The sequence below is a fragment of the Martes martes genome (assembly GCF_963455335.1).
Source record: "Martes martes genome assembly, chromosome: 8".
In the NCBI taxonomy this organism is placed as follows: domain Eukaryota; kingdom Metazoa; phylum Chordata; class Mammalia; order Carnivora; family Mustelidae; genus Martes; species Martes martes.
Window position 1 is genome coordinate 22,698,704 of NC_137895.1, and position 23,321 is coordinate 22,722,024.

Consider the following 23,321-nt stretch of genomic DNA (forward strand, 5'->3'; position numbering starts at 1 on the left):
ACAGTACAACCAGGGGAAAAGGAAAGGGAGACTGAAAAAAGTATATTATATTTACTATATTACTGTATTGTAGAGTGGGAAAGATGCCTTTGAAAGCTTCCCTAAGATGGTGAGTATAATGGCTATACACTGCTTATCCATGAACAAATGAGGAGTTGATTATGAAATGATTAGAAGCAAAACATAAAGGAGAAAACTGAAATGAAAACTAAAGCCCCAAAATCCATAAAAATCACCTAAGAAATGTTATCAGGTATCTTATTGTTTGTGCTGTCTGAAAAGCATTTATTACAATGACAAAACTAGAGGTTAATTACATTTTTATTATTGAATTATATTGTAAAGTCTACATCTACAATTTAATCAGGAAGAAATGCTTTGCATTTACATCAAGGACACATTTATTCTAGTGGAATAAAACAGACACAGACAAAAGACCACATACACATTAAAAGGGAAAAAAAAAGACTACATGTTTTACGTGGTCCTTCTTTTACTATTTTGGACCATACCTTTCTATTAGAAAACTGATCTTACATACATACAAGTTCAATTTATTTTCCCATATTTTTAAACAATAAATGAAGCTTCTCACAATTTCTAATCAAAAAGAAAAGATTGAAAACTATGGGAAGTAAAATTTAGAAACAAGGAAAAAGCGTATTGCTATTACTGTACTGCAGAAAAGAGTAAAATGTGCCCCCTCTGTGGCTCATCTCAAAGAAACACTTTTACTCAAAGAGGCAAGCATTTCTGATCAAGGAGTAAGTTTCCCACTGTCTTATGGGACCAGACCTACAAAAGTTTCTGATCAATTGCAAAGTAAGTAAAAAAATGCCTACAAAATATTTGAAAGCTAAACATCAGAATACAGCTAATGAAATCAAAATTGTGTGCTGGTCTAAATATACATATTAAGCTTTTTTCTTTTTAAAAAGTATTTTTTTATTTCAGATGATATTTAAAATAACTTATATTTTTAGTGTGCTTTATGGTCAATGACTGTAAAGTTGAAATTCAAATGAGTAAGTTCAAATTTCTGTTTTACTTGATTCTACTAAAATTTCAATTACCTACAACTTTACTTAACCAAGTTATACATGAGGTAAGTTTTAGCTAAAAAATAAATCAACCACAAAGATAAGTTAACCATTTCAAGAGTACACAAAAATCATAATGCCCACTTCATATTCAGTTTATAAATTTATGTATTAACTACTTCGTATCTAAGAAAAGTTTACTATGTAATTTTAAAGGAAACACTTTTTGTACTTTAAAATCAAATTCTGTTGGAAAATGTAGGGTAAAGAAAAAACCTGGCAGATTTTGATTTTGGTAACAGAAGGCAATGCAAAAATGAATCAAAATGGAACCTCAGACCAGTGTTTTAAAGTTTCTAACTTCTAAACAGACACACACTTATTTATCTAAAAAATATTTTGGTAGCGAATTGGATTGAGAGAATAAATTTTTTGCTGTAAATAAAAAGTACAAGTTTCCAATTACAGCCTTATAGCTAGCTAAACAGTTTCTAAAAACATGTACAGCCAGCTAACAATTCTCTAAAACATGTATATGTTGCACTAAAGATCCCTGCTAAATTATCAACAGCATTTAAATGGGTCTTACTGAAGTAGGACATTCATGATACTAGAAATCTTTTTAAAAGTGAGTACAATAGGACTACAATAATATTACCATTAATAAAAGTTACAGAAGAGATTATTGCTGTATGTTCCCCCATAAACACATCAAACCTGTGGCAGTTACAAAAAGTACAACCCAAGTTACTCTTTTTCTTACCAAATTTCATGTTTCACATATCTCTAAAGTTTTTATACAGCAGAGAATAATTCTTAAAATCTTTTCTGTAAGAATTTGAAGTATTTAAATGTGTAGCTTCACATTATACTACCATGTTTTGCCCTTGTTTCCCAAATACACAAAAACAATATACATTTTTCTCAAAAGTGAAATAAGATGTCCACATTAAAAAAATAAAGCCTACAAAAAAGTTCCAGAGCTAAAAAAGATTATTCATATGGCACGAAGTGATCTCCTACTAATCCAAAGTCCAAAACATTTAAATGAAGTCCATTTATATATCCTGTTTGCTTTTCAATGGAATACTACTTTAATTGAGGTGAAATCACATTATTTTTAGTTCTCAAGTCAACAAGTGTACACAAATGTTTTTTTAATACAGTTATTAGAAAAAATAGGAGACCAAATTGAGTGTGCCAAAGAGATTTCATTCAGATGGATTTTCCAGAGTCATTATGAAGAAAATTAATGAAGGGATTTCCTTGGTTGGTTTCCATAGCTTGATAGACCAAAAACAAAAAAATGGCCACAACAACAAACAGCAAAATTTTTATCCACATGGGAATAGAGCGTCCCTTTTTTGTCTTTTCTGACTTGACATCTGCCAAGGGAACATACTTAGGAATATATTTAGATGAAAAAGATTCCTCCATCCTGAAATCACTGAGTTCTAATGGCCGGCCTGCAGCCCCTTTGATTGGTCTGCGGCAACTAGCACTGTTGGGAGTGAAAACAGGAAGAAAAAAATAAATTTAGATAAAAGTCATGATTTAGATGTATAATATAGAATATAAAATGTCATTACCACTCCTAATTTCAAACACATTCTTGAGACAATAGTAGAAAACTGTCACATGTAAACAGTGAGGTCAGCCTATTTAAAATCTCTATACATTTTTCATTTAAAATGCTGGATGTTCACTCTATTAAAAAATAACTTTCAGAACATTGGTAAATATTCACTAAACTTGACTTCTTTTCGGGGCCAATTATTTAGGAGATAGAAGAAAAATAAGGTAGTTTGGTTGTGATTCTTTTAGTAAGGAAACAATTTAGCTCTTACCTAGTCTTTTTAATTAGAAAAGGGAAACCTTTAAGGAAAACAAGTATTTCTTCCTTACTATGAAAAATTAGAATTAGATAGTAGGCAAATAATTTATAATATTTCAGCTTATCCAAGTTAACTTTGAATCTGACTCAACTTTCAAGAATATGAACTAGTGACTTAAGAATTAAACTGCTCTCAAAAGAACAGTTTAATTCTGAGGACACAGGTACAATAAATAACTGTGTGAAGAATTAAAAATTAAAATTCCCATTATATGCTAACCACACTTCAATTAAAAGTAAATAAATAAAAATGCCCTAGCAGAATACACTAATTCTTGTTTAATGTATCTGAATACCTAATTCCTGTTGGTGTAGATGCTTCAAAGGGAAACATTTCCTTAAGAATATCCCTTTCTATTCTTCTTTCCTCTGTTTTTTCTCCCACCTAATAAGAAACAAACAACCACAAGTTAACATTTAGTGTAAATGTGCAATTAAGACATAATTTAAAAAAAGTTTCAGAGAACAGAGTGCATTCAAGTCTGCCCCAGCTGCCCTTTCTAAATTCATCATTACCTAAGTATCAATAAACTTCCAAAGCTCTCTTCAAATTTCTTCAATGTGGAGATATGTTAACGTGGTAATGGGGGATTACCACACATTTGACCGAATTTAAGAAAAAACAAAAACAAAAACAAAAAACAAAACAAAACCCCACAAAACTAAAATTCAGTATAGCTAATATGGCAGCATTAAGTTCCCCCACTGGATTTTCCTGTGCTTCTCATTAATATTAAGAGTACACTGTTTCTTCTGTTAAGAATTTTGTAATAAAATAAATGATCAAATATGGAGGATATCAAATTAACATAGTCAATTCAATCTTCCTAACTTAAAAAGCCATAAAATGATTTTTTAAACAACCTGATTGTTTTGCTGTTTACCATTAGCCCGGATCAAAACAACCTTTGGTAAAAATTCATTAAAATTATAATGCATCATGCAGTTAGTACTTTAAAGCTTAATTATAAGGAGTTAATCAATTCAAGCATCATACAAAGTCACTTTAAAGTCCCATTATTTGACCTTTCAGTGAAAGATAGCATAGCCTTCCCAATAGCCCAGTAACACTTTCAACCCACATAAATAACAAAGGAACATATTAGAAGCAGCACATAAATGAATATTCCCTTGAAAAGTGGAATTTAAGAGGCACACAGTAGCAAGCAGATAGTATTAGCGTATCATACTATATTAGTTACTTTTGATTGTCTCTAATAAAAGTATGTCTTTAAACACAATACACACAAGCACACCCCACCCAGTTAAGAAAGCTCTGTTCCCTCCCACTGCAAAAAACAAATATAAAAAATCTCCTCTTTAAAAGATCAATGAGAGCATCGATCTAAATTTTATGCATTTACTTCAGCTCTTGTCAATGGTTTCTTTGGTGTTCTTCTGGGTATGTCTGAGAATTCAGTGATTGGCAGAATAGGAGCTGCATGCTTGAAATTTCCAGTCACCCTATTGACAACCTGCCAAGATTCAAATTATTCAGACTCAGAATTATCCAAACATAACAAAGACATGTAAAAAGAAAAAAAGATACTCTATTTCTGTAACATTTGAAAACTTTCCCTTAATAAAAATTTAGGCAAAAGAACCTAGAAATGAACATATTCAGTGCTTCTCATATGAAGCTTTAGCACTCTAAATATTTTAGCAAAAAAGTTTCCTTATAATACTTAGAGGTAAGATTCTTGTACAAATTTATATATGTATATATTGTGGCCATACTAAAAAATTCTAAAATTCAGAATTATATGGGAAAATGAGTTTAAAATATAATTGTTTAAAACACAAGTTTGAGATTTGCTGAAATTTACCACCTCCCCAATTCTAATTAAAGGGTAATTTACAAAGAATACCACTTGTATAGTTTATGAAACATATTTACTAAGGTTTCGTTGCTTGAAGCCATTATAGTTTCAGCTATGGGAGTACTCTCTGAAATTATTGCACCATCTATACGAAAATGTTCTGAAGTTTCCACCTGTTAGTTTGAAAACAAAACAAAAACAATAAATATAAAATAATCACTAAAACCCTACCAATCTGAAAACCCAATTCTAAGCAATAAGCCTTGCATCACCCTTTTTCTTGGAGTTCTTCTCGACCCTCTTGTGGATTCCCTAGTTAATGCCTGCAGAGGTCCGCCTTTTGAAGATCCACTTGTCCATTCAGTCTCAGTTATTCCAGCTTGAGAATAGCTCTATTCAAGCATCGACACATTAAAAAAGTCAGATTCTAACATCAAACACCTTAATAATGGCCATTAGCTAGCACACTGAGAAGTCATAAAAAATCTCTAAATGCCAGCTTTTGCAAACAATGCTATGCCCTCAAAATATTTCTAAAATGTACTGACTGAACCAATATGCAGGCATCGGAAGACACTTAAACTATGGTAAAACACACAGGAGCTCACAAATTGTAATAAAAGCAAGAAGAAAAAAAGCACTTAATTTATCACCAGCTCCTTTTGTGACTTGCTATTTGGCTCTCGTATCACAACTGCATCTCTTTGGCTGTCTAAACAAAAAGCAAGCTGATCATGACTTATAAGAAAGTCATTTACTGTAACAAGGCAGTTTCCTTTAAAAACAAAATAAAATTTTTTAATTGTTAGCACAAATTGAACATTATCCTTTCCAAGTAGGATTATTTAAATAGGTTTCAGTTTAAATTATAATCTACACACAGCTAACTGAACTTAAAAGTTCCCAGATGTTACTGGCAACATTGAGCAACAAAAATCTGGTGGTCACCTCTTTCACAAACTGGCAAGCCTATAACATCAATGCCAAACCCAAGTGATTACCCACTCACTCCTCACTACAGAAAGAGAACATTAATGATGGATCACTGGTATCTTCCAATCCCAGACTCCTGTCTCCCTGAGAAGGGAACTGATTTTTCTTCACTTAAAAAATAATTTAGTAGTCCTTACATAATAGCTTGAAAACCACTAGACTAATACTTCTCAAACTGTAATATGCATATTAATCATGTGGAGCTTTTGTTAAAATGCAGATTCTGATTCAGCAGCTCTGGGGTATAGCCTGAGATTCTGCATTCCAAGTAGCAATTTATTCAACTTTGAAGCCACTATTACCAGATAAATTAACCAGAGACCATCCACCAATGATCAGTATTGTACTAGAGTGTGCGTATATTGTCGCTTCTGCTTTCAAGCTAGTATTTTATCTAAGTAACTGACTTTTTATATTCAAGTGAGTGCCTATTAATTTTAAAGACAGATGTATTTTACTCTTATGCTGGGACAAGAGCGCTTATCCAATAAGAATGCTTATTTCATGGCAACATTACTACCAGAACCCCACAAGTTACAAACATAATGGTCTCATACCTAATTTTGTATTTATCTATATTTGGGATTTAACATGTAAGAGTTTCTCTTTAACTCACAGTTGGAAACTGTGGGTTCCTTTTCCTGCTATCCATTAGGAAATATTTGCTGAATGCAAATCTAAGGTCAGTCAAATCTGTTAAATTATATAGGAACAATAAATAGTTTTAATCTGAGGTTCTCAATCCTGGCAGCACAATTATCAACTGGGAGCTTCTGAGAAATATCAAATGCCCCAAACCCTACTTTGGTCCAATTAAGTCAGAATCTCTTCTAGAAGGGCCTTGGGAATAGTTAATTTTTATAACTCCTGAGGGGATTCTAATGCACAGCCAGCATTGAGAACACCTGGTTTAAGATCTTGTAACTGAATTGTGATGCATCTCAAAGTCAAGTATCTTCTTAAAACTACATTCAATTCTGCTTCCTCTTTCACAGTCAATTGCTCAGTGCCAGTAAAATTAATTAAAAGCACTATTTTAAAAATATTCTGCTTTGACAGCCTATCTGGTATTATCAGTATATACTAAGTATTTTGAAACTCTTCAAAGAATTAAAAACTATATCTCTTAAGATTTTTTTTTTTTTAATTTATTTGACACACACAGAGAGAGAGGTCACAAGCAGGCAGAGAGGCAGGCAGAGAGAGGGGGAAGCAGGTTCCCTGCTGAGCAGGAAGCCTGATGTGGGGCTCCATCCCAGGACCCTGGGATCATGACCTGAGCCAAAGGCAGAGGATTAACCCACTGAGCCACCCAGGTGCCCCAAGATTTTGTTTATTTGAAAGACAGAGAGAGAGAGAGAGAGAGAGAGAGCGAGCTTGCACAAGTCAGGGGGAGGGGCAGAGGGAGAGGGAGATACAGACTCCCCACTGAGGAAGACCCTGATATCATGACCTGAGCTGAAGACAGACGCCCAACTGACTGAGCCACCAAGGCGCCCCTAAAAAGTACATTTCTTTTATTAAATGATTTATTTATTTGAGAGAGCGAGCGAAAACAAGAGAGCACAAGCAGAGGGAGTGGCAGAAAAAGAGGGAGAAGCAGGCCTCCTACCGAGTGGGGAGCCCAGTAAGGGGCTTGATCCCAGGACTCTGGGATCAGAGTCACCCAGGCACCAAGGCACCCCTACATTCTTGAAAGGCCAATAAAACTGATTATAAAAAGACCAGATATTTTATCTTTGTCCGTGAAGGTGGGGATGAGGGGAAGTATCACTTCCTTAAAATTGGGTTTTCTACCAAATTCCACGATTTTCCATGTTATATTTTGAACTGAAATGAGCTCTTCACCAAAAATTTTACCAACATCTACTGAAACTATTATGGTTGATAAAAAAATAACATGTTTATATTTATATTACTCGTCTTTGACATTAAAATTAAGTTCCATTTAAAGATTCTTTTATTTTCTTCTATGGAAGGAAACACAAGAAATACACTGGTTGCCTGTGGGAATACCTGGGAAGGGGTGGGGAAAGCAACTTTTTACTATAAATCATTTATATTTCCTTTTGTCCAAGTTTATTAAATTCTTTGGTTGAGGACTGTCAACTAGTTTTATTATTTATTATTATCTATTTAGAATTAATCACCTTCACAGAAAACTAATTGACACCTCTTCACACACCAGAAAAGATATTCTGAAGATTTTTTTCTACCAGAGTCCACTACAAACAAGTGAAAATTATTGACTGAAAAGAAATTCATTGCTATGTAAAATTAGTAGTTCACGTGATTGCTATATACTCTGTGTCAAAAACTAACTGCAGCAACTCCTCTTAATTTATCAGGAAACCAACAGGAGAAAGAAACAAAAACCTTCTCACATTGCCTTTTAATAAGCTATCAGGCAAAAAAGACAGTAGGCAGTTGAGGCAAAAGAGAAGGCAGGAGCTGGGCTATTAAAAGGTGGCTATAGATCTGTCAGTAAAAATATAAGCTCTGAACAAAAAGTTTACATAAAACTGAGTTATAAAAAGAAACAGTATAATTAAAAGCCACTTTACTCTGAAGAACTACCAGTTTAGTAATCTGGTTAACTCATATTAATTTTTTTTTCAAAACAGTGTCCTATCCCTCCATTAGAGAAAGTTACGCTCATACATTGCTGGTGGGAATGCAAAATGCTTCAACTCTTATGCAGGGGATTTGTATAACATCTAGCAAAATTACCCAGTAATTTCAATTCTAGATTTCCTCAAGATAAATTGGCTAAAATATGAAATGATATATGCAAACTGCTGTTCATCAATTCACCTTTGCATTACCTAAACAGTATAACTGAAAATAATCCAAATATCCACTAGAAGGAAAACAGCCGAATAAAATACAGTACATCCATAAAATGCAAGGACATTCAGTGGTACAGAGCAATGAGGAAGATGGCTAGACTGTATTCTGATACAGAGTGACCTCCATGTTTAGATTACCAGAAAGGTAGAAATGTGCAAAGTTTATTGCCTTTTATGTAAGGAGGGGAGCAAAAATAAGTGTATAAATCTATGTATTTACTTATTGTTTTAAAAAAGAAATTAACCCCAACATAACAGAAAGTTGCCTATAAATGGAAGGAACAAAGATAAAAGCCAAATTTCTGACTCCATCTTATTTTGCCTAAATAAAACTATATATCCAATACTAAAAAAGTTATGAAAGAAAATTCATTCAAGTGATTTGAAGCACAGTATTTTGATTTTATGCTCAAAAGACAAAAACTGCAACTCCCCCCGCCCAAACTGCCATTTAGCAGCCTTATGATCAAGAGCACTGTATTATGTTAAAACATCTATATAGTGGTAACTACGTAAATCACATTATTTTAAGAACCAAGACACTCAGCATAAGAGATATAGGCAGAACACCCAGAAGTTAGATAGCTTGCATTCATAAATTTGATGAATTCATGATTTATTTTCTCTTTCTAAAAAATAAGTACTCCTTGCTCTACCTAGTAAAAATGCCTAGAAGCAATGACAACCCAGCAGAAATGAGCAACCTACCATGCAGATTGTAGGTAGCCTCCAAGTAATATTTGCAATGAAAAGGATTAGGGTTCTTTAGAAAAAGGACTGATTTGGTAAAAGGCAGGCACCATACATGAGCCTGGGACATCTTACTGTGGCAGAAAACAAGAAACTATCAAAGACAAACAGGGTCAATTAAATGACAGGAACCAACACAGAACGAGAGGAACCTAATGGCTAAAGATGGCACAGTTTGAACATGGAAAAAGAATGATGAGCATTACTGGTCATAAATGAAATAGATAAAAACCATACTAGTTAAAAAAGATTTTATTGATCACCTTTCAAAGTGACTAGGCTTTAATTTGAAAGCTGGCAAATTATGCTGGCTCTCCTGTGTGAATTTTATTTGAAGATAACTATGCAGGTCATGAGGGAAAAGTTCTTTATAGAAGAATTCCAGTTACAGATGTAATGGAGTAAGAGAATGAGAAAAATCATTACCTTACAACCAAAATAGTAGATCTAGGCAATAATCATAAACGGCAGTCATACCATTAAATGAAAGGGTGATATGGGACTTTAAAATGGATGGATCATGCTTTCAATACCTGAACCTACTAGCTTAGCATCATTTGCCTCCTGAAATGATGCAATATGAAAACCAGAACACCATTTATGAAGTATTTGTGTCAAAGAAACTGAACCTGAATCTAACCAATTCTCTAGATCTATGCTGTTCAACATGGTAACCACTAGCCATATATAGCTATTTAAATTTAAGTAACATTAAAGTTATAGTTTCTCTACCACACAAGCCACATTTCAAGTATTCAATAGCCACATGTGGCTAATGGCTACCACAACGGACAGCAGATATAAAGAACACTTCTATCATTACAGAAAGGTCTACTACACAGTTCTACTACAGGTCTAACTCCAGTCTCCAGTAAGCACAGTTATAGAATAAGAGATTAAACGACACCTGAAGAAGCAATCTGCCAAATCCAGAATGTGGGAAATTCTGGAGAGAACTGACCTGGTTTCTTCACCAAAATAGAGGGAAACTTGCAGTGGAGATAGCTATAGGCTTATGAGATAAAAACAAAACAAAACAAATACCAAACAGTATGTGTAGCTTACTTGGATCCTGATTTGAGTAATTTAATCATAAGAGGTATTTCTGAAACTGGAGAAATTTGAATAGATTAGACATGAAAGAATTATTAATTTTATTAGGTATGATAGTGGCACTGTTGTTATATACATATATATATGAAACAGCTATCTTTTTGAGATATATACTAAAATACTGACATTTTAATGTGTGAAATGACATCATAGATTCACTTTAATATATTCCAGCAAAAAAGCAAAATAGCAATACCAAAAGGAATTGAAAAAGCTGGAAGGTACAGGTGAAGATGAAATAAAACCAGTAAAATGTTAAAACTTGTGAGGCTCTGTGACTAGAGGGTCATTAAACTCTTCCCTCCAATTTTCTTGATGTTTTTTCATTTTGTATAGGGCCATAAAAATCTCCTAAATCTATTTACCCTGTCCTTCAGTTTGGATTCCCCAACTCAATTAAACCATGTATAATACCATCCTTCATCCCGGCTTTTAACCTATTATCTGATCAGTCCAGCATTCTTGATGGCACTATACCATCCTCCCTTCATACTGTGGACTAAAATTCTCCATACTTGTCTATTTCATTGTCCTTCACTAGATTTTCTTAGTTTCTCTTGCTCTATTATTTCCTTATTCTTCAGCATGACCCTGGAGTTCTTCCCTACTAAATAAAAGGGCAATATCTTTATTCCAGTATTTGGTTCTATATTAAACAAAATCTTTCACTGAGTGCTCTATACATTCTCCATAATCACCAAGATTATTTCTAAAAAATAATTCTGAAATTCAACTTATCAAGTCATCAAACCCAGACAGACATGGCTTAAGAAATCAAGAACTTCCTCTGAGGATGTGTGGCTTTAAAATGACAAAGAGAAGATGGAAAAGATAAATAATCAACTAGACAAATCTTTCCAGCTAGACAAAATAAGGGTAAGGAAAATGGCTCCTGGGATAGCTACCTTGTAAAGGTCAGCCAAATCAATGCTAGATTAGCCAATAATTTGTTCTCTGTAAATTAGTTCATTTATACCTGTGTTTATTAGTTCTCACTTAGTTTCCTACATTTTCCTTTTGAAAAATTGTATCTTGCCTCACCTACAATGAAAAAGATAAATTTTCACCTCAGATAAGGAAAGAAAAGTGTGGTCTTAGAACAGACTAGCTTCAGAGTTGAGGGAAAAGCCACAGAAGACAAGCAAAAGTAAAAGCAAAGTTAGAAACCTAGACAAAGATTAAATATAAAACCCTTCCTTTCCTTTAAAAAAAATGCTTAGGCATTTATTTCCACCTTTTAAAATATTTCCCTTAAAAGGCAGCATATGACTGGCTTTGAACCATGCTCAGCACAAAATCAAACACAAATGAGACATTTATTAAACACTTGCTTTTGCAGTAAGCACAGGCTACACTACTGACAAAAAACATGAAGTTTAGATTTCTAATACCATTTAATGAACAATGGAATGAACACTCCATTGAGTGCGCTGGAGTTTATTTAACCAAAGGCTAGGACACAAGCAAATTAGTGTTGTCAGATTACTTATACCTGAACGCAGTGATCATAAAACTAAAGATACCTGATTGTGTTCAACTCTTCTTTGCTTGAGCGTTACTGGAGTCTTTGCTCTGCCCTTTAGTGGTTCTCTCTTCTCAAGCTTGAGCTCTATTTTAGAGTCTGGAAATAACATCGGAGAAACATTACTCTCTCAAATATACAATAAATTACAATGTCATCCTAACATTATTCTGGAACCTTGGTTTTAGGCATTCTTACGTAAAACAAGTTTGCCTATTGGTTATTACCTCAACAGACCATAACTATTCAGCTGCAATTTGTCTTTAAAAGCTTTACTTTTCCATTCTTATTTTATCCCAGTTTTGTTTATCTCCCCTACTCCTTCATCTGTTCATCGCTTCTTCCTATTCTTCCCTTTTTCTGGGACTAAAAGCCTAAAACATAAAGTGAATTCAAACTGCCCATGGAGGCTTTTCACAAAAAAACTACTTGGATAAAGGAAAAGGCTATTAAAACACACAGTTGCTAATATTCTTTTGTTCACACAGTGCATTACTACTATATAAACAAAGGTTAGTCATTAAAATTTGAAATATGGAAGAAAAAAGCTATAGGGAACTTTAAGACTGAAAACAACTGTATGGTATTAAGCCTCTAAAAAAAGTAATTGCAGTGACACTGATACTTCAGTGCAGTTTAAAAGTCCTCACTTCTGTTTTGATGTGATTATAAAAAAACTGGGTACAACTAAGGAGGTAATAAAGAATCCTGATCACAGAAAGTAATACTCACAGGTCACTCCATAATAAAAGTAACATTTATTTGAAGAGAAGCCAGTGCATATATATTAATTAGCATTTCACCATGATGCTAACCACTCAAATATATCTTTTATAGTCTTCAATATTCCATTCTCCTAGCCTTCATTTTTATCACCATTTGAAGAGCTAGTTTTTTTTTTTTTTTTTTTTTAAAGTAACCTCTAAACCCAACATGGGGCTTGAATTCATGACCCCAAGAGTCATATGTTCTACCGACCGAGCCTGCCAGGTGCTCCTGAAGAGCCAGATTTTTAAAGACTTATAAAAGTTTCAGTTAAGTCCCACATTTTTGTCATTATTTATCATAGTATAGCAAAATTAATGTCTGTTGTGACTACTAAAAATGATATTACCAAAAATTTAAGTTAGAGTACTTTCCTATCAAAGATAGAAATAGAGTTAATTCTTAAAAAGCTTAGCTTTTCATGAACTTGATGCGCTGGTGCTAAATAGTCAGGACAGTTAGGTTTTACTATCTAGTCTAGTACTAGTCAGTCCAGAGTCTACTTGCAATTTTCCCCCAACTAGTAATTTTTACTATGTTAGTTCAAATAGGTCAATATTACTTAGGGTTAATGTATCAACCCCACCCCCACCTCCCCAAATGTCTATTAATCTATCTATTGATATATTTAAGTTTGCGACAACCTTTAGCATTATAAACTTTATGTTTTATTAATTCAAAATCTAAGAATGAGAAATCACAAAGTAAAGAACCCAGTGGTAATTGAGCAGAAATTGATTAAACAAATAAAGTATCTGGTTATAGATTAATTCCTTTCAAATTTAAATTCCAACAGCCAATAAAAACATGGTCTTTAACAGAAGAAAAACCACACAACAATAAGTAGAATATTTTAAACTATACCATTGGAATCTCAAGCACGTTTCAATGAAGAAATGGAAAGGAAATGTTCAAGAACAAATACCTAACTTGTTGCAACTCCAAGAATAAAACACACATACAACATGTTTCTGGAGACCACACGAAACTGTTCAAATTACAACTTTATTGAATTTGCAGAAGCATTCTACAGTAATACATTAGAAAAAGTCACATAGCACTTAGTAGGTACATGTATACATGTACATTCCAGAAGACAAATGACAAATAAAATTACTCCCAGGAAGCTGCAAAGATGGACATGTATAGTAAAAATATAATAATTGCCAGGAGTACCAAAGGGACTGAATTTTGCTGATACTTAACACTACTATTTTCCATAAAAATACAAAGAAATTTGATTATTAAATGTCTCTATAGTTAGACTCATCTTACAATCATAGAAATGAAAACACAATATACTGCTTTATACAAAGGAATATAGTGTTTATGAATTTTTAAAAAATAGCTTAAATCTGCTTTTAGAATTTAGATTAAATCTAACCATCCATGAACCACAACATAACCTGAAATTATTAAAAAACAAAAAAAAAGCCCCACTTTTCCAGTGTCTAGTTCATCTGACACACTACAGTGATAGTTAGAATGCACCATTCCACAATTACATGGTTTAAAGCAGTATTTTGTAAGGTGTGGTCCATGAACTGTTTGTTACCAGTCCTTGAAGAAATGAGACACTTGCACCAGAATGTAAACTGGCACATTGTTTTATCAATAAAAATTTCCCACAAAAATAAACACTGTCATTGATCTAAAAAGTGTCTCTAGATCCAAATTCTGGTGCATACATATCTGTGGATCTGTAACTGTCTATAGACTGGCACTTTGTATTTCATTGATCTAGAATATTATGAAGGAATACAGAAGGAAAAACAAACAAAAGTGAGAATAAAAGAAAAAAATGTAGACAAGTTCCAGAAAGTGAAAAAATATTTAGTAATATTTAAATCAGTGAAGACTTCACTTATATTCTAGCTATTAGCGTTTTCTTAGTCTTGGAGAATTGTAAAATCTTAACAGGAGAGAATGAACTGTATGAGGCAAAAATGTGACCTAGAAATCTTTTAATTATTTCTATCAGGCTTTTTCTATCCGTGCAACCAAAAATATAAAGGCAGTTCTACGTAGGCAAATAGTTTGGTACTATAATTTGATGGGCAGAAGTTTGACTTCGAAAATAGCCCAACCTGGATCTTCAAAATCTTGGCATAAAAGCACTTGAAATTCCTGGGGAAGCTGCTAAGTTCCCCGTATCAAAAATCAAATAGGTATCTTTATTCTTAACTTTATTAGCGTTTATTTCCACGCTTTTTAGTTACTTTATGCACTTCTCCTCCAAATAATGTTCCACCTTTAAAGGGAGTAACCACCAGCTTATTCTTTGAAGCTGGATTAATTTTACAATCCTTCAGCCAGAGATAGCGGCGACCTAAAGTGGAAGATCCCATGCTATTGGCAGCCATCTTTACTTCATCAAATGCAGCTTCACAAAGAAATGAGGCTGCATCATATGTTTTGCTCAGAATCCCAAGTGCCTGGTGCAAATGACTAGGATCTGAGCTAAGAATTTGTGCAGCCTGACTAATATCTGCCTGCATTGCCCTAACTACGAAGGCAGTATGGGTTGCAATCTGCAATGCTGATGCTGCAGCTTCGTATGTTCTACAAAGTACTAAGTCTAACTGTTTATCACAAGAGTCCGTGGAAGCTGCCTGAATACCTACTGGCGGAGTGGCTTCAGAAATAAACTCCAGTATTTCATCATCTACTTTTGGAACTGATAATATCTGTGTTGCCTCTCTGGAGGAAATTGGATACTTGCATGCCAATGAAGGCAGTTGTCTGTCAATTTGCTGCCACTCCTCTTCAATTACCTTTAAAATAGATTCATGGAAGGGAAAAGATAGTTCTGGGGCATCTATTTTCTCATGCTGTGACTGCTTAGACACTTCTATGCCTAAGGTAGTGAGTGAGTGAGAGACAACAGTTTTGGCAAAAGACGACATCAGTTCAGATCCAGGTGTATTTTGAAATGTCACAAAGGAACCTGAATCCTTTTCCTCTACTGACTTTTCACTGAGCCGAGGGAATTTTCGTGGAGGAGACAGGGACTCAGTGTCTTGATAATTAGATCGATCAATTCTCTTCCATCTGTTTTCTACATCCAGTGAGGCTGTAGAGTTTGAAGTCCCAGGCAAACTACCTACCCCACCCTGGACCAACAAAGAATTGACATAATCTCTGATTGCCTGAGCAAGTGGTGGAGAAATTACTTGTGATCTCTCAGACTCTTCTAGTGCTTTCCTTTCACTGGAGAGAACTGACTGATCTGAAACACGGGACCTCTCAGTACACAATGGTTGAATTCCACTTTTCTCTCCATGGTAAATGTTTTCTACTATATCTTTATAGCAAGTAGTGGTGGTTTCTTTAATCAGTGAAGGAGAAGCTGCAGCAGAGACCAACATGGCAGCGAGTTCATGCTGAGAAGATGCCGAAGAACTTTTCTCTAAACATCTATCATGGCTAGACTTGGAGGAAGTAAACAAATTCCCTCCAGAGGCTAACTTCTGCAATTGTTCCCTGCCAGGCAAGGCTGTGGCAATAAGAGGTTCCCTAGGTGGGTCTCCCTTAGAAGTATGAACTTTCTTAGCTGCCTGTAGTTCAGTCCTGCCCAAAGGAGGACGGGTGGAGATTTCAGGAAAAGAAATACCCTGAAAAAATCCACCAGAGGGAGTAGTTGGAAGTTCAGAAAAAGGAACAAAATCCCTAGTGGACTTCACTTTCTTGTGTTCTTTCTTCTTTCCTGTAGAGGCAAAAGAGGCAGGAAGTTTAAGCATTACTTGTGTTCAGGCTAATTTTATTCTTTGCCTCCTTGCTAACATAGTGCTGTTGAAGGAAAAGACTATATTTCATATTCTGAACAACCAATCGACACACTGTGCCCTGGCAGGCAGTGCTTATGAAGATATAAGCAATTTGAATCAAATTAAATAATCATGAAACTGACAAACAAGTTATATGAAATTAAAAATTAAAAAGTATCAAGTTGTTCTTATTATAGAAAGGTCATTAATTTCACGTACTATTTTCAAAAAATACTTAATTATGGCCAAATTTTCTTATAACAGTCCACTAAAAATACGTCAAAATATTTGCTTCATAGGTGCCCTGAAATCACATTATCTAGCAAAGACTATAAATTTAAATATTAACAGAGAACAGAATATATGCCATATTATAAATACTACCACTGTATATTAATTATAATAAACTGAACACATGTAATCTATCAGTAGGATGAGATCTCAAAAGCAAATGAAAAGATTTGGCATGCTATTTATATAAATTTTTTTAAAGTTCGAAATAATATTATGTTTTAGATACATATAAAAAAGTATTTAGGGGCGCCTGTGTGGCTCAGTCGGTCAAGTACCCGACTCTTGATCTCAGCTCAAGTGTTGATCTCAGGATTGTGAATTCAAGCCCACAACGGGCTCCAGACTAGGCATGGGGCCTACTTTAAAAAAAAAAAGTTATTTAAAAATGGATTGGAAAGGTTAGCACCAAATTAATGACAGTGGTTGCTTCTGTGTTAATAATACTTAAAAAGGGTAAGTGGGGGAACTTCATCTTTATTTTTAATACTTTATTCTTTTAGAAAAATGAAATTTGAAGAAAAAAGGTACCTGGCAATTTTAGGTGACAAAAAAAAAAACAAAACAAAACAGACATTTGTACATTTCTGTTTCTTAGAATTCTTAAAGGGTACTCAAATGAAATTACTTAGAGGATTACTGATGATATGAACAAAAATTACGTGTAACTTGGTAATTTTAAAATTTTATCTTCTTCATGGTTACCGTACCTTATGAGTCTGAAAAAAATTACATTTATTTGACTAACATTTAAAATTTTACCTTCTTCATTGTCACTGTATCTGTCAGAGTCATTACTTCCATTCTGTCTTGTATTTTCTGCTGATGAAGAAATTGTTGGCAGAGGAGTAGATGATCTTGACTCTGTTCCCTGTTCCCTCAGTTTCAACAGTTTTTTCTCATATAGTTTCCTGGTTGTTCCTGTATTAAGGCAGAACTTGCTTTAGCATTTGTATTGTCTTGTTTAAGATCCTACTCATTGTCTTTAGCAACATTAAAATATTACATTCACTCTTTCCTTTTCTACATTGTAAGTGCTTTAAAAACTATATAAAGGATTCTTTTCTAAAATAGGTGTTTTTCTGAGATTTTAATACATGATTACAACAATGTTTCTTTTAGTAACATTAAATACATAGTAGATTGATATAAATCTTACTATAGATCACCTACTAAAGAGCCATGTATGACCAAGTATTTTGACTGAAAAGTCTTGGACTCTATTTTTCCCCAGTACTATGTAATAGTATTTGCCTTGTAGAAAAAAATCACTTATAAACAACCGTATTCCTCTAAATACTATGATTAAAACCCCATGACTCTCAGAGTTTAATATGCCTAAAAAGAGCCACTCAGTTATGGGAAAAGAAAAGGCATATAAATAACTTTTTTAGTTGAATATATTTTCATATAACGCTGTATAAATTTGGGGGGCACCTTGGTCGCTCAGTGGGTTGGGTGTCTGCCTTTGGCTCAGGTCACGATCCTGGGGTCCTGGGATTGAGCCCATCAGGCTCCCAGCTCAGTGGAAAGCCTGCTTCTCTCTCTCCCACTGCCCTTTCCCCCCACCCCCACTCGTGCCCTCTGTCTCAAATAAATAAAATCTTTAAAAAAAATTGTATATATTTAAGGCATTAAATCATTTTAGATAAAACTACTTTGTGATTAAAATGACCTTTTATGGAAAATGTGTGCCACAAGCAGAAATTACATATCAGTTAGCAAAATAAAATGGATTATAAACACATTTTTAACACATTTCAGCATGAATGACAATTTAAAGCCAAAAATAGCTTTTATTTTCTATTTTACACTAGCTGCATGTCTCTCTGGTTTCTATAAGATGAATAAAATGATGATAAGTATACATATTTTAGAAACAACACATCTCAAAATGTTACATAAGTAGCTGTAAGATGGAGGGGGAAGTGGAGGATGTTGGTCAAAAGGTACAAAATTTCTGCAAGATGAATTAAGTTCTGGAAATCTAATATCTAGAATGGCCTATACTTAATACACTTGAAATCTGTAGAAGTAGACCTTAAGTGCTCTTTCATCACACATCCATAAACAAACTAAAATTGTGAGGTGACAGATATACTAACTGGCTTGATCACAGTGATCACTTCACAATATATACTACAAAAACATCAAGTTATACATACTAAATATATGTAACTTGTCAGTTATACCTCAAAAAGGTTGGGAAAAAATGAACAGCTGGTATGCCACCATGTAACTTAATACATATTGATATATAATACACATTTTGTAGCATCTCCCTTTTGGAATTTTAAATGAAAAATTAAAAAGTTATCAAATGTCTGTTCTATTCATAGGCTTATTTCCAGCTATTTGGAAGTACTATGCTAAATAAAATGAAAGACAACATTCTAAATTTTTGTTTGCAACTTCACCTATAGAAAAAACAAAAACAAAAACAAATCCCCAAATTGCTAGTGTTCAAATTTTTTTGGGTGGCTCACTGGGTTAAGCCTCTGCCTTCGGCTCAGGTCATGGTCTCAGAGTCCTGGGATGGAGCCCTGCATCGGGCTCTCTGCTGAACAGGGAGTCTGCTTCCCCCTCTACCTCTGCCTGCCTCTCTGCCTACTTGTGATCTCTCTCTGTGTCAAATAAATAAAATCTTAAAAAAAAAAAAAAAATTCTTTAAAAGAGTGAAAAAAAACCAGGCACAGCTTGAGAGAAAAATGCATCTCCCAAGATATATATGTGTTGATATATCCCAAGATATGTATCAGATTTTTAAAAACAAGTAATCAGAATATACAAAAAAACTTTCAAAATTCAGTAAGAAAACAACCCAATTGAAAAATAGGCAAAATATTAAGATCCTTAAATAAACCCATGAAAATATGCTCAACATCATTAATCATTACGGAAAGACCTATTAACCACACAGAGATCCTACTACACACCTATCAGAATGACTCAACAACTACTTACGATCTCAAGTGCTAGCAAAGACGAGGAACAACAAGAATGCTCATGTACGGTCAGTGGGAATGCAAAATATTCCAGTTAGGTTGGTAGTTTCTTATAAAGGCAAACTTACACGCATGCCAAGACCCAGCTAGTCTACTCCTAGGTATTGACCCAAGAGAAATGAAGATACAGAAACCTGTGTGCTGTTAAAACACAAAACTCAACTGCATAAATTTGAAGATTTAATTGACTTTGTTCAACGATTCATAAATCGGGCAGCATCCCATCTTCCAAGTAGAAAGGAGCTGCAAGGAACTGTACCGAATAGAATTTTATAGGCAGAAACAGGAAGATTGCTAGCAAAAGAAAAGATTGCTCCAGGAAAGTTCACCTTCCCCTTAAGGGGCAGAGCAGGTGGTCTTATCCATATTACCCCACAAGTGTGGACGAGGAAATTCCAGACTGACTGGTTTAAAATTTCACTCCTCTGGCACCTGCCTGCCTCTCTGCCTACTTGTGATCTCTCTCTGTCAAATAAATAAATAATCTTTAAAAATTTTTTTTAATTTAAATTAATTGGCATATATATATTATTAGTTTCAGAGGTAAACGTCTGTGACTCATCAGTCTTACATAATACCCAGTGCTCATTACATTATGTGCCCTCCTTAATGCCCCTTACCCAGTTACCTCATCCCTCCACCCCCCCCTCTCCTCTAGCAGCCCTCAGTTTCCTATGGTTGAGTCTCTTATGATTTGTCCAGTGTTTAAAATTTCACACAATTCAGAATACCAAAACAGACATTTCTCATCTTGAGGCTACCGTCAAGACCCTCCAAAATCAAGGCAAAAACCACCAATAGTAACCAAATCATGGAAATCTAGTGTATTTAGTTTCAAGTCCTTTTTTTTTAGTTTGTTCTTTAAGGGACCATTCTTGATTTCCAATCAAAACAAGACTTTAAAAACGGTACTTTTAATGATAATTAAAAATGGGTACTATGCTAGGAATTGATTAACTTGGTTATATTAGTAAGTCTGTCACCAATTTACTGATTTGGATGAACCTGGCCCACTATATCACCTCGTATTTTCCTCAGTTGTCATGTAAGATCCCTATGTCTCACCATGTACTTGTGACATGAGCACCATATGAAACAATTTCAACAATAGAGATAATCTTGGAGATTATCTAAATTCATTTTTCTCATTTTATTTTCCTCATTTATAGTCAAGGAACCTGTGTCCTGGCCACATTAATAATTAATGACACACTGTTCCTTAGAACCCAAACTCTAACTTGTAGACAAGACAAGAAAACAATGTAAGGCACTCACAGAAAAGGAAATTTTACCAACTTACCCACAATAGGACCAGGATTCACTCCATATTTCACAAGCTGATCCAGAAGATCTTCATTAGTGAGCTCTGTTACATCTAGATCATCTTTATCTTCTAGTCTGGGTCTATCAGTTTTCTTTGTGGCTTTCTGTAAAGAAAGTCCAGTTATTATTTGCACAGAGTTAAAAAAAATGTTCTTTTTACTATACTACTATATAATTAAGACTGTATACGATAAACATGCAAACATACCCTCTGTTGATTTATAGCTTTACCAGGCCTTAGCAATATAATTAAATTAAAAGCAACTCATTAGTTGAAGATATTATAACAAATAACTCATACTTTAAAAATACTACTATTAAAATGGTCAGTTTTCGCTAACCTAGCTATAGAGAAGATGATGGTATAAAAAATTCAAGAGTAAACAGACTGGGATTAAACATCAGATAATCAGAAATACAATTTACTACTGACCTCTTTTAAAAATCCTTAGAAGTTTAAATTATTCTACGAAAGTAAGACTTTACCATAAAGATATGTCTTAGTTGTATTTAAAAATGATTTCCTTTAGGGGCGCCTGGGTGGCTCAGTGGGTTAAAGCCTCTGCCTTCGGCTCAGGTCATGATCTCAGGGTCCTGGGATCAAGCCCCACATTCGGGCTCTCTGCTCAGCAGGGAGCCTGCTTCCTCCTCTCTCTCTGCCTACTTGTGAGCTCTCTCTCTGTCAAATAAATAAATAAAATAAAAAAAAAATGATTTCCTTTACACAAGCATATCAGAATTTAAGAAGCCCAAATGAATACTGAAATACAGTGACTTTAGTGCCCAGTTTTTGACCTATGAAAGAAGTCAAAATTTATGGCTATCACCTCCTGACACAGCTTTGTCACCACACTTAGTTCTATGTGGCTGTTTTACTTAGAAAAGGCGAAAGAACACAGAAAAAGCTTTGAGAGAAATTTCAACTTAAGCAATGGCAGTCTGTAATGGAAGAACTATCTAAACTACATAAACTTCCAAGGCTAACCAAGAGAAGAGAGCAGAAGTATGGGTGCCTTCTACGGTTGTGGCAGATAGCCTTACAAAATGCCTCAGCAACCCCAGAAAGCCTCAGAGAACTGAACAAAAAAATGGCTTTTAAAATAATGGTCACAAATATCAAAGCCAATTTAGGCAAATTGTTATTTAAGGCAAATGAGTCAATACTGAATCCTAGAAATATTTTACGAAAAATGGTGAAAACAATAGTTGCACACTGTTTACTTTTAATAATTCCGAGGGTGGGAATCAGAAATGATTTGGCCATGTATTAGACTTTCTGCTTTTTAGCCAAATACAAATTTGAAGTATTTTATATAAAGCAAGATTATGAGAAATTAGTGTTTAAAGATAACTGCCAATAAGATAAATCTTATCAAGAGAAATCTTTTATATAACTAAAAAATGGCTATGAAAATTAGGGTACCTTCAGAAGGCTTTAATACACATTGCACTGATAGGATCAGGCTCAAATCTGTAAGCAACTTACATGTTAATGTCAAAAGAGCTGCCAAGAGTCTAAGAGTTCTATATATCATAGCCCTGAATTCTTTAAAGACTTTTTAAAATATCAAATAGACCAAATCCTGTGTTGATGACCTACTTGAATTTTCCAAAAATTGTGGGAAGGTTGGGAACAAAAACTCCCTTATATAAATATATAAAACATATATACTTTAAATAAAAGAAAATCAATCAAATACAGATTACTGGTAGATAATCTCTCCCACCTTAAGAATTTTCACATTTTATTATCAAGAAAACATCCAAGAATTTTAATTTCTTACAACAGCCTGAGGTTTTCAAGAAATCTCTTCCTTTGGCACTCTCCACACACCACTACTTGTAAACATACTTTATCTTCTCCAGATGGTAAATTCCTTGAGCAATAGTGCCTCAGTTTGGTTTATTATCAGAGCTTTAAAACTTTTGGAAAAGTTAACCCCTATTTTAAAAAGTCTTACCCCAGTCTGAGTCCTAATCTTGGGCCTGAGAATCTGTATTTTAACATGTATCTCAGGTGTTTTGGATGCAACATTTAAGAGGATAGCAGAGAGAAGAGGCACTGTCATATTCATATTGTATCCCAAGCACCTAAAATTAAAAAAAGACTGCCTGACACAACAGTAGGTATCTGACAGATGTTTTGCTGTGTGAATGAAAGTGTCATCTAGTGAGGGAGAAATAAGTCA

General features: G+C 34.2%; 1 protein-coding gene across 5 annotated transcripts in view; it reads right to left on the reverse strand.

Annotated features, from left to right (window-relative positions):
* Positions 1–270: 270 nt before the first annotated feature.
* TMPO (thymopoietin) overlaps positions 271–23,321 on the reverse strand; it is a 28,483-nt gene continuing 5,432 nt past the window's right edge. The window contains exons 2-9 of one of the 5 annotated variants that reach the window (XM_080811417.1): positions 21,110–21,236; positions 17,567–17,725; positions 11,983–12,080; positions 5,027–5,146; positions 4,832–4,927; positions 4,299–4,409; positions 3,231–3,319; positions 271–2,541 (exon numbers count right to left, since the gene is read on the reverse strand). In XM_080811417.1, the coding sequence (XP_080667543.1) occupies positions 2,256–2,541; positions 3,231–3,319; positions 4,299–4,409; positions 4,832–4,927; positions 5,027–5,146; positions 11,983–12,080; positions 17,567–17,725; positions 21,110–21,236 (1,086 nt within the window). In that variant the 3' untranslated portion in view covers positions 271–2,255. Of the gene's footprint in view, positions 2,542–3,230; positions 3,320–4,298; positions 4,410–4,831; positions 4,928–5,026; positions 5,147–11,982; positions 12,081–12,899; positions 16,453–17,566; positions 17,726–21,109; positions 21,237–23,321 lie in introns of those variants that run through there. The other 4 variants (XM_080811418.1, XM_080811419.1, XM_080811420.1 and 1 more) reach the window with 4 other exon arrangements.